The sequence below is a fragment of the Lissotriton vulgaris genome, chromosome 8 (genome assembly GCF_964263255.1).
Source record: "Lissotriton vulgaris chromosome 8, aLisVul1.2, whole genome shotgun sequence".
In the NCBI taxonomy this organism is placed as follows: domain Eukaryota; kingdom Metazoa; phylum Chordata; class Amphibia; order Caudata; family Salamandridae; genus Lissotriton; species Lissotriton vulgaris.
Genome location: NC_141696.1, coordinates 1189951427 through 1189971308, shown reverse-complemented (window position 1 = coordinate 1189971308; position 19882 = coordinate 1189951427). Strand labels below are relative to the sequence as shown.

The window sequence follows — 19882 nt, the reverse complement described above, 5'->3', positions numbered from 1 at the left end:
AGCAGGCCTTCTCAGTGTATCCTCATTATAGTGTTAATGCACAGCACACTCCTCTGCCCCACTAGCTAGGGTAGTTCGATGTAGCTACCTATATGTTTTAGCCCTAATTATGCTTAACATCTACACGCCTCTCACACCTCCTTCTCCATCAGTCTGTTGGGCACTGTATCACAAATCAAAATAAGCACACCTCTCTGGTCACCGTGCACTCAACCAAAATGCATGTCACTTGGAATCACAACAAACAGAGCACACCACCAACCACCAAGCCCCTCTATAGTGCACCTTGCATTCCAGCGCTCCATGTAGGGGTATGATCGCTACATAAATATTACACTGCAATACAGTACAATACTATGTTAAAGGTTATACATACTTGGCTATTCTGACGCTACTTTTGTTCTGTAATTTGTCATTTTCTGTTTAGTCTTGAAATTATGGAACAAATGGCTTTACTCCAGGAGACCTCTTATGAGAGGCTTTACAGATGGACTCAAAGTAAGTGAATGGTTACCTGTTTAAAACCTTTATAGAATAATGGATTTAATGTATTTATTTGGCAAAGGCCAAGATATATTCATTTTGTGAGTTTAGATTGTGTACTATTCGCCCACAATGATGTTTGTGTTTTTATTTTTACATTAGTGTTCCCGGTAGGGGCATGCAATATGGTCCCAAAAACAGGATGTTTAGAAGTGTACATGCCTGTTAAATCGTCACGCTCTCAGAGACCAGAACACATCACGCCAGAATGCAGAGTCCAAGGGTGTTAACACCTACTACATGTTTCGGCTTACGAAAAGCCTTGATCACGTGTTATATATATATATATATATATAATAGAAAATAGCATTTTGTCATTTGTATACATTTTTACATTTTCATTTGAAGAACTACTTTATGATGTAATTTGGCGATAATTTTTTGGGTGTGCTGACTGAGTACTGAGACAAAGACTTTCTCTAAAATCACGGTCTTTACAACTTTTCGAACTAGATGTGACTGCTGTCAGGACTGTGCACAGTGTTTTTTCCAGTGAACATGACATTTGTTTTGACATGACATTTTGTTCTTCTATTGTTATAGCTATAAGTCTGCGCAATGTATCTCCTGCTGATTGGCAAAACATTGCTCTAGCTTTGGCATATTTCTGTCATCCATCTTGTTATTTTAAATTACTTGTTATAAAACCAACTATATGTGTTTTAATACCTTTTTGAAAGCAGTACCGGTGCTAAAACTCTAGTCTAGTGGGGCAGGAGGGGATGTAGTTTTCTCTTTTTATTAAACATTATGGCAAGACCCTTTACTTTCTTGAGTATATAGAAACACTAGCAGCCTGATTCATCATAGACCCGTTTTGCGAGTCTATAATAGCGATTCATAAGGAATCGCTATTACAGACTCGCAAAACGGGATTCATGTAGGAATCGCAAAAAGATTTGCGATTCCTACACAATCCTTATTTGCGATTAGCAAATTGCTAATCGCAAATAAGGAATAACTCCCCATTTATTCCTATGGGCCAAAAGGCCCATAGGAATGAATGGGGAGTATTCCTTATTTGCGATTAGCAATTAGCTAATCGCAAATAAGATAGCGATTTAAAGGGTGCCAGGGGTGTCCAAAGGACACCCTGTAGCACCCCTTAAATGAAAATTGAAACATGTGTTGCACACACACATGTCCAAAGGACATGTGTGTGTGCAACATGCAACTTAGAAAAATGCTTTTAAAAGCATTTTTCTAAGTTTTCGCTATTTACCACGAGGTTTGACCTCGCGGTAAATAGCGGACCGAAATTGCGAATTCGCAATCTTTTAATGGATGATGAATTGCATTTAAGGAATCTCCAATAGAGATTCCTTGAATGTAATTCTTCGCAAAATTGCGACATCGCTATTACTGATTTTTGCATTTGGGATGATGAATCCCAAATGCAAAAATAGAGCTCGCAAAGGGCCAGATTCTCGGAATCTGGCCCTTTGCGAGCCGATTTCGGCTTGATGAATCAGGCTGTAAAAGCACAAAGCGCTAAACCTACTGTGAGCCTGTGTCTTTTTAAGATATAAGTGTTTTTGCTTGGCAAAGTTTAGCATATCCCATCCTCATTTCCTGGCAACTGTTGCCTGTTTCTATAGTCCATTTTCGTAGCACCCACTGCTCAACCAAGTCGCACCCTCATAGGTTAGTCTAAAACCTTATTTATCTGGGGACCTTTCCATCCTCTGTCTCTAGTGGTTTTGCAGATGCATAATAAATGGATAGTAAAGCATGAAATGCTGGGAGCTTCATTTTATGCATGAAATTAAACAGCTTCAGAAGATAATTGGAACACAGAGGAGAGAGAGATGAACTGCTGTGGGCTTCTGCAGCCATCGTCCCAAGTGAAAGAACAAGGATTGCGGAATCACACTGTGACTTTGCAATCCTTGTGGTTTCTCTTGTCCTTGCCTGTATTCTGGCAGAGTTGGGTAGAAGTGACAGGATTGAGGAGCAAGCGATGAGATGAAGACCATAGAAGAAGCTATGCCACTTATTGTGTGTTGTGTTTCTTTAATAGGGGAGAATTTTGAGGAAATGTAAGTGGATGGCCAACTTTATTTTGTCAGAGCTCTAAATAAATTGCTGCTGTTTCTACACATAAGTTCAGTTGTCAGTAATAATTGACTTGAGGTCCTCTGCCGCTTTCTTTCAGATGAATGCAGAACTCTGACTCAGGAATCCTGCGATATTTCTCCTGTTCTTACTCAAGCAATGGAAGCCTTACAGGACCGCCCCGTTTTGTACAAGTTAGTAACCTTTAGTACGTTACACATACCGTAGCCCTACTACAATATGCCGTATGCCAAGCCAGTGTCTGTATTCATCGAGAAATTGCATTTGGTGGGCATTTATTGTTCTTGTGAGCGGAAAAGTTTTTTTCTTAGTATACCAGGCATTAATGCCACAATACAAACACTAAAATCAAACGTTATCTTTAAGAGGTGTCAGAATAGGTAAAATCAAAGAAAGAAAAATTGAAGAGAACTTAATTGTTGATATACCTATGGTCATTACAAACTACTCTACTTTTTGTTGTTAAAAGACAACGTATTTTCTCTTTTTTTTGGCCAAAATGTACATCAAAACATATTTTTTAAAATATCTATTTAAAAAAAGACGACGCGTGGTTGAGGTTTCGGCATGATGCTTGTAACCATTTTTGTATTTTGTAGGCAGTGCCTTCCTTGAAATAGGAAAAGTAACACTGCTTAAACAAATTGCTCTTTGTGCTGTATTTCACATGTAGGTCTTTTGAGTGTTTTCTTGAGCCATTAGACGTGTCAGTTCTTTGCTTGACTATTTATCTGGTCTCTTCTGCATGGAGTGTCATGAAGTACAAAATTCGATTTTAGAAGTGATGGAAAAGGAAATGAAAGCTCAATTTTTATCAACATTTACAGCGTTATATTTCACAATACTTGTGGTGTGTTGCCACTTCCGAGCACTGATGGAAGCGTAGGTGGTAGTTGTTGATGATATCTGGTGCCCTTCCTGCTAGATACTGCAGCTGAAGTTAAAGTTAGATGGATCGTGTAGGCAGTCATTTTAGATCCGATCTTCATCAGGTAGTGAACGCGTAGAGGATGGCTCTGTCCTCTCATATTGGGGAAAAAAGCTACTGGTTCCCAGTATTTCATAACTGGTAGTGATATCTCTTGCCCTTATTCTCTGGTGAAGATTGCAGCATGGTTTTCGAGTTATGACTGGCATTAGGTTATCTGCATTGATGCTCATTGGGCCTCTGTGTTCTAGACTGATTAGAGTTGCTTTTTGGATCACAGGGATCAGGAGAGGTATTAGCTCATCTGTGATGGTGGTTGTTAAGTTTTGTAAAGGGGATGTTGGCCAATGCATTCCCACCCTATTTGGGTGATTAGAGGTTGTTGCTAGTTGGGTTTCTCTGGTCATAGCATGTGGAGTCAAATACAGAGCGCATACACATTGTAAGAGCGGCTAAATATGATAACTTGCCCTGTCCAGAATGAAAAGTTTACCCATGCTGTTAGGTTTTGCAAGACCAAGCTTGCAATGTATTTGGAGTCTAAATCAAAAAGTGCTATCAATCAATAGTTTCCTGGATAGCTCCTGTCACCACCTTTGAAAATGGGGAGTATTATGGATCCAAGCCATGAATCAGGAACTACCTAGTTCTGAAGGACTAAATTATATAGAATTGATAAATGTCTTGCCCAGAATTCTATGTTAGAACTGAAAAGTGCCGCGGGTAGGCCACTGGGGCCAGGGACGCTGCCTGCCTTGCTCTTTCTTATGATGGTTTCTAAAGAACTTGAATATATAATGGTTGTCCCTAATAAACATTGATTGGATACAGACCCAGAATTGACCTCGCCTAAGAATGTAACATGACTACATATGTAGCTAAGAAGATCATGTTTGCCCTCTTCTTGCAGCTGCACAATTTGCTGTGATGGGTTTCCAGGAAATTGATTTCCTGGATTACTGTGCTTTTGAGTACTTTTAGTACCACCATTAGCCTTAATTGGATGTGTGATAGAATAATGCCCTCCCAGGAATTGCACCCAGGATTCCTCAGAAATATTTGTGTTAGGGGAAGAGGCTGATTCTTTATCCACGCCGTTTATGATTTTCCAGAAGGCTGTTGGATTGCCTGTTTTACATAAATGGTGCACCCTGGCCCAAAACCTTTCTGAATGATCTTTTTTGGCAGACCATTCTGCTCGCTTACAAAAGCTGGTGCATTGCTCTTCCCTTCTCCTGCTGAAGGTTTTTTGCGGAGTCCTGCTTAAGTTTGCAGTATTCTCTTTGCTTAAAGAAGATGTTTATTAATCCAGAGATAGTTTTCCCTTTTAATCGTTACCCAGTCTGCCGAGCTCTTTTTCCTATGGAAATTTTGTAACAATATTTCACAGGTTTTTTCCACTTAATGATCCTCTTGTGTGCTGTGAACTGCTGCTCTTCTAGCAGGTCTATGTAGATTTGCCCTTCTTGTTCCTTGAGATACCCTTTCCATCTTAGTCTCTTCAGATTATCGGAGTCAGTATCAACAATAAAAATGTTGACGTTCTGATGCACACAAGAGTTGACTGAATGTAACGCTCTGATTCGAGGATTGTAATAGCTATCCTTGCGGACCTCAATCTGAAAACCACTGATATATGTGAAGAGAGGTAGAGAGGCAGCTAAGAAGTCTATTACGGATGCAGACTTTTGTGAAATGTATATCCAGGATGGGGGCTTATCATCTGCAAACCTTCCATTCAGAATATGAAAACGAGAGCTAGCAAGAATGGATGCGAACTGGATGCCCCTGTAATCTTTTCGTAACTATACTGCTTTTGTTATATTCAGGGATAGTCCAAACTAGTTTTGGGTCAGCTATATTTTCAATGTGTAACTGTGATTGAAATGAGTTTGAGTTGAAGTCCACAGATATCATCATGTAGTATGCTTTCTTCTCAGTCATTTGTTTGATTATCGTGTCTTCCAGGAGCCTTTTAACCTGCACTTATGTTTTAAAGTTCAGCTTATTGTAGACATTCAGTAGGAGGATGGGTCGTTTTCCCCTCCGCTTCCAGTTCTCTAATTTAACATCCTGTAGCCAAGTCTCTGTGAGGTTGATTTGCCCAGCCTTAATATTGAGGAGTGCCGAAGAGTATATTGCAAGGCCTACATTGGGGCATCCTTTAGGGCTTATTCTATGAGGGGTCTTGCTGTATTCTAGATACCCAATTAACTGGACTGACTGCTCCACTCATGTTTCTTACAGCAGAATGATTTTAAATTTACTCAGATACTCCCATCCTCCTGAACCGCCTGAAGTCCATAGGAGTCCAGGGCACACTATTGACTTGGTTATCTTCCTTCCTCTCAGACCGCAAACAGCAGGTTTGAACCCATCCCTACACGTCCACTGTGAGACCCCTTAAATGGGGCGTCCCGCAGGATTCAGCATTATGTCCGCTTCTTTTTAATATATACCTCACCCCGTTGGCTGAAATGATCTCGAAATCGAGAATCAAAATAACATCCTACGCTGATGATACACAGCTTTTATTCGCCTATGATGATGTATCCGCTGCCACCTTTGACCCTCTCAAAAAATGTCTCAGGAATAATTGCGTCTGGATGGACCGCAATTTTCTAAAACTCAATGCGGACAAGATCAAGGTCTTATTCTTTAACTAACCATCTCCCCTTGCCTCCAACTTATGGTGGTCGGATGAATTGAGTGTTGGCCCTCTTCCCAAACAGTCGGTCAGGAACTTGGGCGTCAGGTGGGACAACTGTCTGTCCTTTGCCACTCAGGTTCAGACAGTCTCTGCCGCTTGCTTTAGCAAATTTAAAATGATAAAAAAATTAATTGACTACCTGCCCAGCGATACTGGCAAAACTGTGGTCCATGCACTTATTACATCGCACCTAGACTATGCGAATGGACTTTACCTGGGTGTGTCAGAGGGCCTGCCTCACAGACTCCATACAGTCCAAAATTCTGCAGCCCGCCTGGTCTGCGGCTTTTCGCTCAGACAACATATATCCTCCTTCCTGCGGAAGCCAAAGTCCCTTATTTCAATGACAGACATTGGAAATGGCGCCTTTGCAGCGAACGCAAAGGTAATTTGTTATAAATCAATACAAAGGCTTTACCACCCCCGCCTTGCATCGATGTAGCACCATCTCCCAGTGCTCCGCCTGTTACCCGCAAGGCAGTGGAGTGTTTCTCTGTAAACCATTTTTAGATCGAAAGAGTAGGTAAATATTTAATTAAAAACAAATGCGCCTACCCCACCGCAGCATCTGCGCGGCACTATGCTAGCATCTGCCACGGCGCAGCAAATAAACCATCTGCCAGTGCACTAAGATCACACCGAGTGTCACAGGTGGTAGAGCTGAGATCTTAACCCTTTTGCTTTCTGCTTTAGTATCATAGAGGCAGAAAGTCATGAATATTTGTTGGTGCGGGTTTAATGTTTTCTGTGAGTTATAGCGTTTGTGCATTGACGTGTGGGGAGGATGGGGAGGAGTTTGTTTAGCTCCCGCTGAACAAAACATTTTCTCTAGCCGCACTGTGCAACAAATGATAACAAGCATTTACAATGCAATGGTTTTGCCTTTGTTAAAGTTAGAGCTATTGGCATTGCTCTTGACATTATTTTTATTTATGTTTTTTTAACATAAATAAATGGCATTATCATTTACAATAGCAGGGCAGGGCAGGGGCGAGGGGAGACGAAGGAGAGCTGCGGGCTCAGGGAAGGGGGGGCAAGGGGAGACGAAGGAGAGCTGCGAGCTCAGGGAAGGGGGGGCGAGGAGAGACGAAGGAGAGCTGTGGGTTCTTGTTGTAATGCTTGCATGGATGAGTTGGTGGATGCATGGATGGGTGCATGCATGGATGGGTGTATGGATGGGTGTATGGATGGGTGTAAGGATAGATGCATGGATGGGTGGATGGATAGATGCATATATACAGCCAATCCCTTAACAATTTATGCAATCCACCAACCTATCCAACCAACAACCCATCCATACATCCATGCATCATGCATCCATCCACCCATCATGCATCCATCCACCCACTGCGTCCCACTCCGACCCCTCTAAATATAACTCATTTTTTCTGTATATAGAGATGACTGTATTCACTAGTATATGCAGTAGACCTTTCTACTCTAACATTTTTATGTGACTCTTGCAGTACATCTATTCATATCCCTTCCATATGTATATAGAAATCTAACGAGAATCAACAGTCTCTTCTTTGTGTGACTACATCTAGTACATTTCAATTGTTTTCCTGTTTGTATCTTTTACTTAAAGCATGTACATCAAAGTCCTTAGGTTTGGCAAGTGGTTCTTATGTAAAGCGCTCTGACACCTTCGGGTAAAGTTCGCGCTACATAAAATCACATTAAATAAAACTTTACCCCACAAATCCAACCATCCATTTGTGCCTAGGCTTACATTTTACGGCCTCAAAGCACACAGAGAAGGGACAGTTTACTAAGTCGAGGCTTTGTAGGGTGCATGGCAGTGGACAGATTTAGGCTCCAAGGGAGGGTAGGGAGCAGAGTCAGAGTACTTCACGGAGGTAGGGGGCAGTTTTTTATGGTTCAGGGCAGGGGGCTGCGGTACTTTTTGGAGCATGGCCTTATTTCAAAGGGCTCAGTTCAGGTGGAGGAACGGCACAAAACACCAGGCAGACAGAGGGCAGAAGGACACAAAAACGAGGGGAAACAATTATAACTGAGGGCAGATTGGCACCAAAAACTAGGCAGACAGAGGGAAGAAGGACACAAAAACAAGGGGGGATGATTCTAACGGAAGGCAGAATGGCACAAATCATGAGGCAGACAGAGGGCAGAAGGACACAAAAACGAGGGGGGATGATTGTAACAGAGGGCAGAACGGCACAAAACACGAAAAAGTGCAAGCAATACCTTTACAATAGCACTTCACCAAATACCACCTAGTCGTCACACAAATCCACATAAGGGGGAAAAAAACTCATTGCAATACCTGAAGTAAAGCACCTCTTGAAGGTCATAGATTGATTATAAAAATTATATATTCTTGGTGCTCAAAAACGCTGGTGCCCATCACCCGCAAGCACAAATTAAAACCGTTTGCCAGAAAAATCTCTTGCCGAGTCTCCATTGATAATACTGAAAATGTAATGCCTTTAGCAGCAGTGCTTGCACCACCTTGTAGTACTGTCATAAACATGCCAAGTCACTCATTCGCTCAAAAAAAAAAGTGCAGATGAGAATGCGTCAGAGCAATACCAATAATACAGTATTCAAATGCAGATGGCGGGTGCATATAGAATGGTATCAAATCAACAAAAATGCAAAACACCATGAAATACCTTAAGCCAAGCTCGTGACAGCGATAGATCCCAGCAGAGCGAGAACACAAACCCACCCACCTCAATACTAGGGCAGAGGTCTGACCTTACCACAAACCCACACATTAAACCTAAGGCAGCGATCTGATCATGCCACAAGCCTAACCACCTCAAACCTAGTGCAGAGATCCGACCATGCCTCAAAACCACCTACCTCAAACCTAGTGCAGAGATCTGACCATGCCACAAAGCACCCACCAAAACGAGTGCCGAGATCTGACCATGCCAAAAACCACCCACCAAAACGAGTGCCTAGATCTGACCATGCCACAAAACCATCCACCTCAAAACTAGTGCAGAGATCTGACTATGCCACAACACCACCCACCTCAAAACTAGTGCAGAGACCTGACCATGCCAAAAACCACCCACCAAAAATAGTGCAGAGATCTGACCATGCCAAAAACCACCCACCAAAAATAGTGCAGAAATCTGATCATGTGACAAACCTCCCATCACAAAACACCCGGCACTTTCAAGAGACTCCCTTTACTGCACCCTCGTCTGGGGCGAGCTATGGGATAAGAGTTACTGTGCTTTTTGTTTTAATCTTTTTTTATACTGAACTGTTCTTTAGAGTATGATCCTTTTATGAAATTGTACATTTATTATGCTTTAAACTATTGTAATGATGTTAATAAATCGAACAATAAAGAATTCACCCACTCACTTATTTTTTCACAAATGGTGCACCGGCTTTGCCACTTGGACACACAACTAGCGTGGGAGTAAAATAGAGAGTGGAATTTGTGGAAAGCCCTTTAATTGCACCTGTGCCCTCGAGGACGTCAGGCTGACCCCCGCCCCCAACCCCAGCTCTCCTTGTGCACTGTCCCAGGGCAGGTACAAGCTCCATACTGCCCCCTGACTAGGCTTGCTCTCTGCCCTGGCATCATGCCCCCGTCTGCCCCCATACACCCTCTCTGCTCCCTGTCCATGTGCACTGTCCCAGCGCAGTTACAAGCTCTATACTGCCTACTGACTATGCTTGCTCTCTGTCCTGGCAGCGTGCCCCCCGTCTGCCGCCAGACACCCCTGTCTGCTCCCTGTCCAGGTTCCACCTCCGTGCCAGCCTGCCCGTTGCTCCGACTAACTAGCACGGATGCTCACTGCCCGTTACCTTCCTCAGCTCTAACCTCACGGGCGCCCGTCCCTGCCTCTGCGCCTCCCCCCCCTCCCACCCCCCCCCTGCTCTCAGTGCTTCTGGTGCCCTCTCCCTCCCCACTCCATGTGTTCGCCCCTGCTCCCTGTCTCTAATCCCTGCCCACTCTCACCACGTGCTTTCGGTACCCCCTGCCTGTCCGGCTCTATGCCACAGCTTCACTGGTAAGCACAAACAAGGCACAACAGGGATTCAACAGTGCACGCTTCTCTCACACGCATCGACAGGGACCACACCAACATACCAGGTAATGCTTCTCTTGCTCACACAGAACAGTTACTACTTTGGAATCACCAGTGGAAGCTTCTCTCGTGTAAACAGAACAGGCAGGACAATAATAATGGCAGATTAAGCTTCCTCACAGTTACCCCCAGCGTATCACCAGTGTGCACACAGAACAGGTGTTACATTAACATGTCTTTTTAGACTTCCCTCGTTCACACACACCCCTTTCCACATTTACATAGAAGTTTAAGCTTCCTTTGCAAACACAAAAAATACACAACAGCCAAATAAGAAATGTTAGCTTCCCTTGCAGACACCGAGGTAACATATGAATAAACCAGTTTCAGTTGTCCTCCCACAGACAGAACAGTTACCACCGCGGTATCGTAAGTGGAAGCTGCCCACGTGCACACATCACAAATACTACATGTATGTACTTGTTCAAACTGCCCTCGTAAGCGCATGTCAGGTGCCACATTTACATACCAGCTCACGCTTCCCTCCCCAACACACAAAAATGTCACAATAGGGCAGTGCTTATTTGTGCGGTGTTTGCCGGTGCTCAGCACCAGCACTTATTTGTAAATATCGGCATTTATTTATGAGATTCCATCGCATGGTGGTGCAGTGCGTGTCTTTTTTAAGAACCGTTCCCCCACCCCCCCTCCCCCCCCCCCCTGCTCTCAGTGCTTCTGGTGCCCTCTCCCTCCCCACGCGTTCGCCCCTGCTCCCTGTCTCTAATCCCTGCCCACTCTCACCACGTGCTTCCGGTACCCCCTGCCTGTCCGGCTCTATGCCACAGCACCCTGTCTCTACACGCAGCGTGCGGGCGGGCCAGCAGTAGCTGCTTGCCGGAGCAGCTGTGCTGCTGCTGGCTGCCTAGCGACGCCGAAGGTGAGCCGCTGTGCAGTGGCCGCTTCATGGTGTAAACAGGAGGCGGCCCCTTCTCACTGTCCCTGCCAGAGCAGAGCGATCTCAGGCTGCGCCCCTGAGCTCTGCGGCAGGGGAAAGGACGCCTCCATCTTCGGCCGGTGCCGCCATTGCGAGGCCAGCATTATGAAACAAGCGGGAGGGGGCGGGAAAGGAGGAGGAGAGACGCAGCGCCATTGAAGGCCAGCATCATGAAACAAGCGGGAGGGGGCGGGAAAGGGGGAGGAGAGACGCAGCGCCATTGCGAGGCCAGCATCAGGAAACAAGCGGGAGGGGGCGGGAAAGGGGGAGGAGAGACGCAGCGCCATTGCGAGGCCAGCATCAGGAAACAAGCGGGAGGGGGCGGGAAAGGGGGGAGGAGAGACGCAGAAGTGCCGGCAATGCCGGACCAGATTCGGGGGCGTTCCCGGCTTTTGGCTGACGTCGCGTGACGTCGGCAAAAGCCAAAGAATCTCGGGAACGCCCCCGAATCTGGTCCGGCATTGACGGACAGGCCCACCGTCCAATGGCTATGCTCCATTTATGGAGCTAGCCAATCGAAGGAGGGGGCGTATCCCGACCCACACACACAACTCAAGAGGTTTTTTGGCGCATGCGCAAAGCGCATGGCCAGGCAAAACCTAAAAACGAGATGTAGACGGATGAACGCTAATCACTGGTGAAGCATTTAGCCCTCGGTAAAACAATGTCGTCAGGCTGCCCAACGGCCATTAGCCAACAGCACTGTGCATGCTGGGACTGGTAGGCCCATCACTGGATTGGAAAATATAATAAAAGCTTCTGTCATAATGTCTTGTAAATGGCCGTTGTTGGAGCTGGAAGGCTTTTATCACAGCTGTGAATTGGGAATATTAATTACGTCTCTCTTCTGGTCCGATGTTGTTGTCATACCTGTGCTTTTGAGAGGTTTGGAGGTTGTGGTGAGGTTATCTAGCATTATAAGCTTTTTAGATTTTCTGCCGGTGAACTGCAAGCGTTGGTGATGTCATTGAATGTGGGTAACTAAACTGGTGTCACCCTTGTGAACAACGATCGTTATCCGTGATAGTCTAGTGAAATGATGTATTGGTGTTTGATATTCAGCAACACCTGCTTAATTGGAGCTTTGGCTGTGCCACTTAAGAAGCAGATCTCCTTATACATGTGAATTTGAAACTGAAAATATTTTTGAAAACACGTGAATTTAAATTGGTTTGTCCCACGCCTATGAAGTAAAAGCTTTTCAGATGCGAATAGATTAGAAACTCTTGTGTTGTCACTCGAGTGAAGCCGGATCTTTCATGAAGTTACACTACTCACTCGCTACTACTCACACTAGTACTCTACCCTCTACTACTCACTCTACTACTCTCTACTACTCACTCTAATACTCTCTCTCTACTACTCACTCTCTACTACTCACTCTCTACTCACTCTACTACTCACTGTTTACTACTCACTCTACTACTCACTCTCCAGTACTCTCTACTACTTTCTACTACTTACTCTCTACTACTCACTCTACTACTCACTCTCTACTGCTCACTCTACTCACTCTTTACTACTCTACCCTCTACTCCTCACTCTCTACTACTCACTCTACCCACTCTCTACTACTCTACCCTCTACTCTCTACCACTCACTCTCTACTACTCTCTAGTACTCACTCTCTACTACTCACTCTACTACTCTACTTTCTGCTACTCACTCTACTACTCACTCTCTAATACTCTCTCTACTACTCACTCTCTACTACCTCTCGACTCACTCTCTACTACTCTACTACTCACTCTCTACTATCTATTACTTATTACTCACTCTACTCTCTACTACTCACTCTCTACTACTCTCTACTCCTCTCTACTACTCTCTACTCCTCTCTAATACTCTCTACTCTGTACTACCCACTCTTTACTACTCACTCTCTACTACTCACTCTACTCACTCTCTACAACTCACTCTCTATCCCCTCTACTACTCCCTCTCTCTCTACTACTCTCTACTACGCACTCTCTACTACTCACTCTCTACTACTCTCTACTACTCACTCACTCCTACTCACTCTCTACTACTCTCTACTACTCACTCACTACTACTCTCTCTCTACTATCTCTCTACTACTCTCTCTACTACTCACTCTACTATCTCTCTCTACTACTCACTCCCTACTACTCTCTACTACTCACTACTACTCACTCTCTACTACTCACTCTACTCACTGTTTACTACTCACTCTACTACTCACTCTTCAGTACTCTCTACTACTTTCTACTACTTACTCTCTACTGCTCACTCTACTCACTCTTTACTACTCTACCCTCTACTCTACTACTCACTCTCTACTACTCTCTACTACTCACTCTCTACTACTCACTCTACCCACTCTACTACTCTACCCTCTACTCTCTACTACTCACTCTACTACTCTCTCCTACCCTCTACTACTCACTCTCTACTACTCACCCTACTACTCAACTCTCTACTACTCACTCTACAATACTCTCTCTACTCACTCTACTACCTCTCGACTCACTCTCTACTACTCTACTGCGCACTCTCTACTATCTACTACTTACTACTTACTACTCACTCTCTCTCTACTACTCACTCTCTACTACTCTCTACTCCTCTCTCTACTACACTCTACTCTGTACTACTCACTCTTTACTACTCACTCTCTACTACTCACTCTACTCACTCTCTACTACTCACTCTATCCCCTCTACTACTCACTCTCTACTATCTACTACTCACTCTCTACTACTCACTCTCGCTACTACTCTCTACTACGCACTCTCTACTACTCACTCTCTACTACTCTCTACTACTCACTCTCTATCTCTCTACTACTCTCTACTACTCACTCGACTACTCACTCTTTACTACTCTCTCTCTACTACTCTCTACTACTCACTCTACTCACTCTCTACTACTCTACCCTCTACTCTCTACTCCTCTCCAGTACTCACTTAACCTCTCTCTCTACTACTCTCTACCTCTCTCTACCTCTACCTCTTTCTGCGCACACAACACTAATCCTCATGGGTTCCAGAGTAGCGTGCTACTTGAGCTTAAAAACCCTATCAGGGGTAGCAAGCGCTATATAAATACAAACCTCTTTCCCTTTTCTATCCCGCCGCCTACCCTTCTCTACCCAAATAACGGAATAACATTTCCACTACTCAAATTACTTCATATTTTACTATACTAATTTTCAACACTATTCCTTTATGGGTTCCGGAGCGGTGTGCTACTCGCCAGAAAAGTGCTTCAACACCATCAGGGGTAACAAGTGCTATATAAATGCAAACCTTTCTTCCCCTTTTATCCCTCCGCTATCCTTCTCACTCCAAATAACTGACTATCCACCACTGAAATTACTTTCATATTTCACCATATTAATTCACCACTAATCTTTTATGGGCTTCCTGAACAGCGTGCTTCAACACCCCATCAGGGGTAACAAGCGCTATATAAATACAAACCTTTTTCTCCTTTATCCTTCTGCTATCATTCCAAATAACTTACTAACCTATCCACCACTTAAAATGTACTTGCATGTTTCACTATACTAATTCAACACTAATCCTCTATGGGTCCCGGAGCAGCGTGCTACTCACCGAAAAAGTGCATTGGCGCCACGACAGGGGTACTAAGCGCTATATAAATGCAAATACAATACAATAGATATGCACATATATAGCTATATATATATATATATATATATATATATATATATATATAAAGTTCCAAGCTAAACAGTGCTCTCGGTCCGCAAAAACAACCACGACTCCGCTGCTGCTCCAAGGGTGTTTATTTAAACTAACAACATGTTTCGGCTGCGGACAGCCTTGTTCACGTTCAGTCAGCGTCTCAAGAGCGGACTTTTGAAACTCATATATATTACCTACTGGCGGTCGCCAGTAGGTATATATAGTTAGGATTTTTTTCCTATGGGATTTTTGAAAATTCTATGTCGAATAACTTTGGCGTTTGTGGACGGAATTGGCTGAAATTTTCAGGAAAATGGCACATTTTGTTTCTGAGCAGCCCCTGAAAATTTGGGGGGGGGGTTTCGTCAAGGGGGGGCGAGAAAAAAGGGGGGGTCCCAAAACGCGTTTTTAACATTGAGTTTTCCATAGGGCGGTTGGACTCACTTTTAGCTCGAACGGCTGAATGGATTTACACGAAACTTGGCAAAATTGGAGATATGGTTTGTCCGACGTGCCTTTGCTATGTCTCAATATATGTGCTCCAGTGGATTTTGAGAAATTAACGTTTTAAAAAACATATATCTGTGACAGCGCTCCGGTTAGCGCTCCGGTTCGCGTACCTGACGCGTAACGGAACTTCGCGAAGCGAAGCTGATTGGCTGTCGGGTGTCTGTAAACATTCTAAACAGTCCGGAGCGGCCGCCATCTTGTGTCTCGGTAGGATCGAGACACAAGAGGTGGCCAAAACAAAGTGGGAAATGAGCATAAGGGGGCAGAGTACATCCTCCCTGACCCCCTAGGTTTGATGAGGGGGCTTTAAAAGGGCCTCGCGGGGTTAAAAAATAATAATTTTCATATCATTTTTTTTGCGGGGGGAGCTCTCGGTACGCGCACCGGGAAGCGGTCCAGGAAGCGTAATATTGGGAAAATAGGATGAAAGAATGTTCAAATATTGTATGTTTATTGATTGTTATTTTTTTTTTAAATTTATTTTATTTAAGTACCAACATGTAGGTACCAATGCAGAGTCTAAAAATAAAAATACATTGTTTCCTTTGTAGATATCTTGCAGGTTGTTTCAGAAGTTATTGAGGTATATGAAATTCATAGCGTAGTCTGTCAGGAAAGCAGAAACACCATGGAGGCAGGAGATGATAAAGAGATGTTAAATACACATTGGAGATGATATAGTGGAAGAAAGGAAGTAACTATGAGCAAACTTAAAGTTTTACAGTATATTTAAAGTCTGATTTTACATTAAAATCAATTTGCTACTAGTTTAAAAAATACATATAAAAATGAATAATGTCTCAAACAATTTTTGAATTATTATACCGTATATAAATTTATTATTCTGATTTATTTTCAAAATTAAAAAGAACTTCTAATAATTCTTGGTCAGATTTTGACTCATTTTCAATTAACAAATCCACAGCTTCAACACATTGCAGAAGTTCTATGTCCATTGATTGATCAAAGAATTCTGAATCATTTTCTTTGTCTTGGTTGCATTCTGCAATTTCCACGTTATTTTTCTGCTCTCCTTCCATTTCTATGCTGTAAAATGAATTTTAAAAAAAATATATCAGTACAGATAGGGCACTGTTGGGTTTAAGTACAGACAGGTAGTTTGGTTTTTTAAACAGTGATTTTTTCGTTGGGCAGTGTATGGTATCAAACTGGAAGTAGAAATATGAAAAAATTTATGAAATAAACTCTAAGTCAATTCTTAATTATACAAGACAAGTCTAACTCCATCCATAACTAAAACAGAGAAGTCTATTTTATTCTATAAGTATTACAGAGGGATAGTATTTAACTATCAGAAAATGTTTTCCTAATTAGCTTACAGTACAGAATATAATTCAGTTTTTAAAATAACTTCTTACCTTTCAAATAGAACTTCAAGTTATCAGTTGAAATGTACTTGATATGTACTTCAAGAAGTAGTAGTCAAAATGGCTGTGTTTCTCTCTCTTTCTTTATATATATTCAGGTACATAACCAATCAAATGTCATTAAATAATAGAAGATATTGAAAGTAGCATTTTGATTGGTTGTCAATTCTAACACTTCATAAGTGTTTTGGTTAGGTAATTTACCTCAGGATATTTAATCAGGCTTACAGCATAATTTTCACAATGAAATTCCATCAAATTTGGGGAAATGGTAGGGACTGCTATGTAGTAGGGGCTATTCTATATTTGATGAAAGTGTCTGTAGTGGTTTTTCTGTAAATTACTTTCCCCCCTTTTTTTATCGAGCGCTTACCGGTGCGCTCCCCGGTATGCGAACCGGCAGCGTTACGGGAGTCTTCCATTTTGTGTATTGGTAGAATTAAGACATAAGATGGAGGACAAACAATGTACGGAATGGGTAGAAGGGGGCACGGTAGACACTTTGTGACCCTCTAGGTTTTCGGAGGGAGGATTAGGATGCTGATACATGCAAAAATTAAGAATTTTTTTTTTTTTTAATTTCGCGGGGGGAGCGCTCGGTACGCGCACCGATAAGCTAACCGGGGAGCGTACTTTAGTGACGAAAAAAAAAAATACATTTTACATCTTTTGATATTTGCTATTAGAAAACCATTGAAATTCACTGAAAAAACCATAGGTTATAGACCATATATAGTTAGGAATTAGCATTTACAAAACCTTGAAAATTCACTGAAAAAACCATAGGTTATAGACCATATATAGTTAGGGATTAGCATTTACAAAACCTTATTTTACTCGCACAAAACCATTGAAATTCGAATATATAGTTAGTTGCTCTAACTATATATCGCGCACCCGCAATCCACTGCTGATCATGTCACATATTACATCATTCATGACATGGTCAGTGACATCACTGATGACATCACTGATGACATCTCAAATGACATCACTGATGACATCACTGTTGACAACTCAAATGACATCAGTGATCACATCACTGATGACATTATTCATGTGATAATACGATGAACCTCTTCAGACTCTAATATAACCTTAGATACACTCAGTGTAAACAGACACTCACAGACTGTCACTCATCCATGGAGTTACTCACACACCTAGTCAGTCATGCAAAGAATCAATCACACCTCAATTTCCTCAACTATACAGTTATACACACCTTACTTATTCAAACATATACTAACACATATTTACTCTCTTATACAATCCCTGATACAAGTTCACAATGATCCATACAGCCACTCACACATTCACTGGCTCTTATGCACAGTTATTTATATATGTCAACTCTCACATGTACTGTGTTTTACATATGTACTCACTTTGACATGTAGCACTGAGATATCAATTCACTCACCAATACACTCATACACACAGTCAACCGCCCATGCAGCTGTTTCCACATGCACTTTTGAACCCATACATCTAGTGAATCAACGGCCCACACCTCTATGCACAGAGTCATACACCTCCCAGCCACCCACACACACACTCAGTCTCCCATACAAATACTTGGGCAACCAATCAAAAACCCATATAATTACTCATATAGCTACTGATCAACACATGCAGCAGTTTACAGAACAACAGACATAATGATGCACAAATTAAGACAGTTTAGTCACTAACCCATGCACTCAGTGAGACACATTTAATCACTCACTCATACAGTCAGTCAGGCACCTACTAAATCCTTCATCCAGACACTTATACATCCACTCAGTTAACTTTACAGAAACATACACTCACTGGATGTTGTCATCAGTGATGTCATCAGTGATGTCATTTGAGATGTCATCAGTGATGTCATCAGTGATGTCACTGACCTGGTCATGAATGATGTAATATGTGACATCATCAGCAGTGGATTGCGGGTGCGCGATATATAGTTAGTGCAACCAACTATATATGCGAATTTCAATGGTTTTGTGCGAGTAAAATAAGGTTTTGTAAATGCTAATCCCTAACTATATATGGTCTATAACCTATGGTTTTTTCAGTGAATATATATATATATATATATATATATATATATATATATATATATATATATATACAGTTCCACTTCCTTCGCGTTTGCCGGGACACCAGAACAGCGGTGCAATCCAGGGGCAAAGGTTACCCTGTAAACAGATTCAGGCTCACAGCGCGTAGTCAGCACGGCTACGCAAATGCACTCTCCCCGACAGAAAAAAGATCACTCCCAATCCTTTTTGTGCACTTTCAAATTTTCTTTAATCCATCATGTGCAGCATCGTGAATATAACAACGAAAACAACCCCAACGCGTTTCGGCGACCCTTCGCCTTGGTCACGGGTCATGTATATATATGCATATATAAAAGCATGCATACATATGCATGTTATGTACATGAAAGTTTGAGAAACACTAATAAAAGCAAAGCTAAAAAGCCACCTAATTACAAACCGAATTGCTTTAACTTAAACGAGGGCGAGACCTATTGCGTTTTTAATGCTTATTTATAGTGACACTATACTTAAGCGCACTTTCTGAGTAGCTTGAGAAATACAATGCAAGAGTTATTGAAAAAGTAAGACCGTACCGACAAGATATTGGGGAAAAAGGAGGTTAGTCAGGCAGCCTAGCAAGCGGTAATTTGAGAGGAAGGTGCCACAGATGGGTTTTTAGTAGCTTTCTGAAGATGAGCAAATCAGGTTGAGTTTTGATGTTAGGAGGAAGGGAGTTCCATAGGCTATGCTGGGGTCTAGAGACTGACTGCTTTAAGAGGTGTTCAAGGCTGGTGTTTGCAGGAGAAGTGAGTTCTTCCTCGTAAGTCCTTTCCGTCTGTGCCAGAAATGGTGAAAAGTGCTGCAAGGTAGGGATGGGTCTTGAGATGAATGGCCTTGTGAGTGAGACATCCAATTATGAATTATATTCTAGGGTGGATGGGAAACCAATGGAATCCCTTCAGCACTGGGCTCATTTGATACCATTTTCTTATTGTAGAGATCAGCTA

At 42.6% G+C, this 19882-nt stretch overlaps 1 protein-coding gene across 1 annotated transcript in view; it reads left to right on the top strand.

The window, feature by feature from the left end:
* Nucleotides 1-19882, top strand: part of COG6 (component of oligomeric golgi complex 6) — a 585234-nt gene that overhangs the window by 249944 nt on the left and 315408 nt on the right. The window contains exons 7-8 of the mRNA XM_086935060.1: nt 428-498; nt 2699-2792. Coding sequence (XP_086791186.1) covers nt 428-498; nt 2699-2792 — 165 coding nt within the window. The remainder of the gene's footprint in view (nt 1-427; nt 499-2698; nt 2793-19882) is intronic.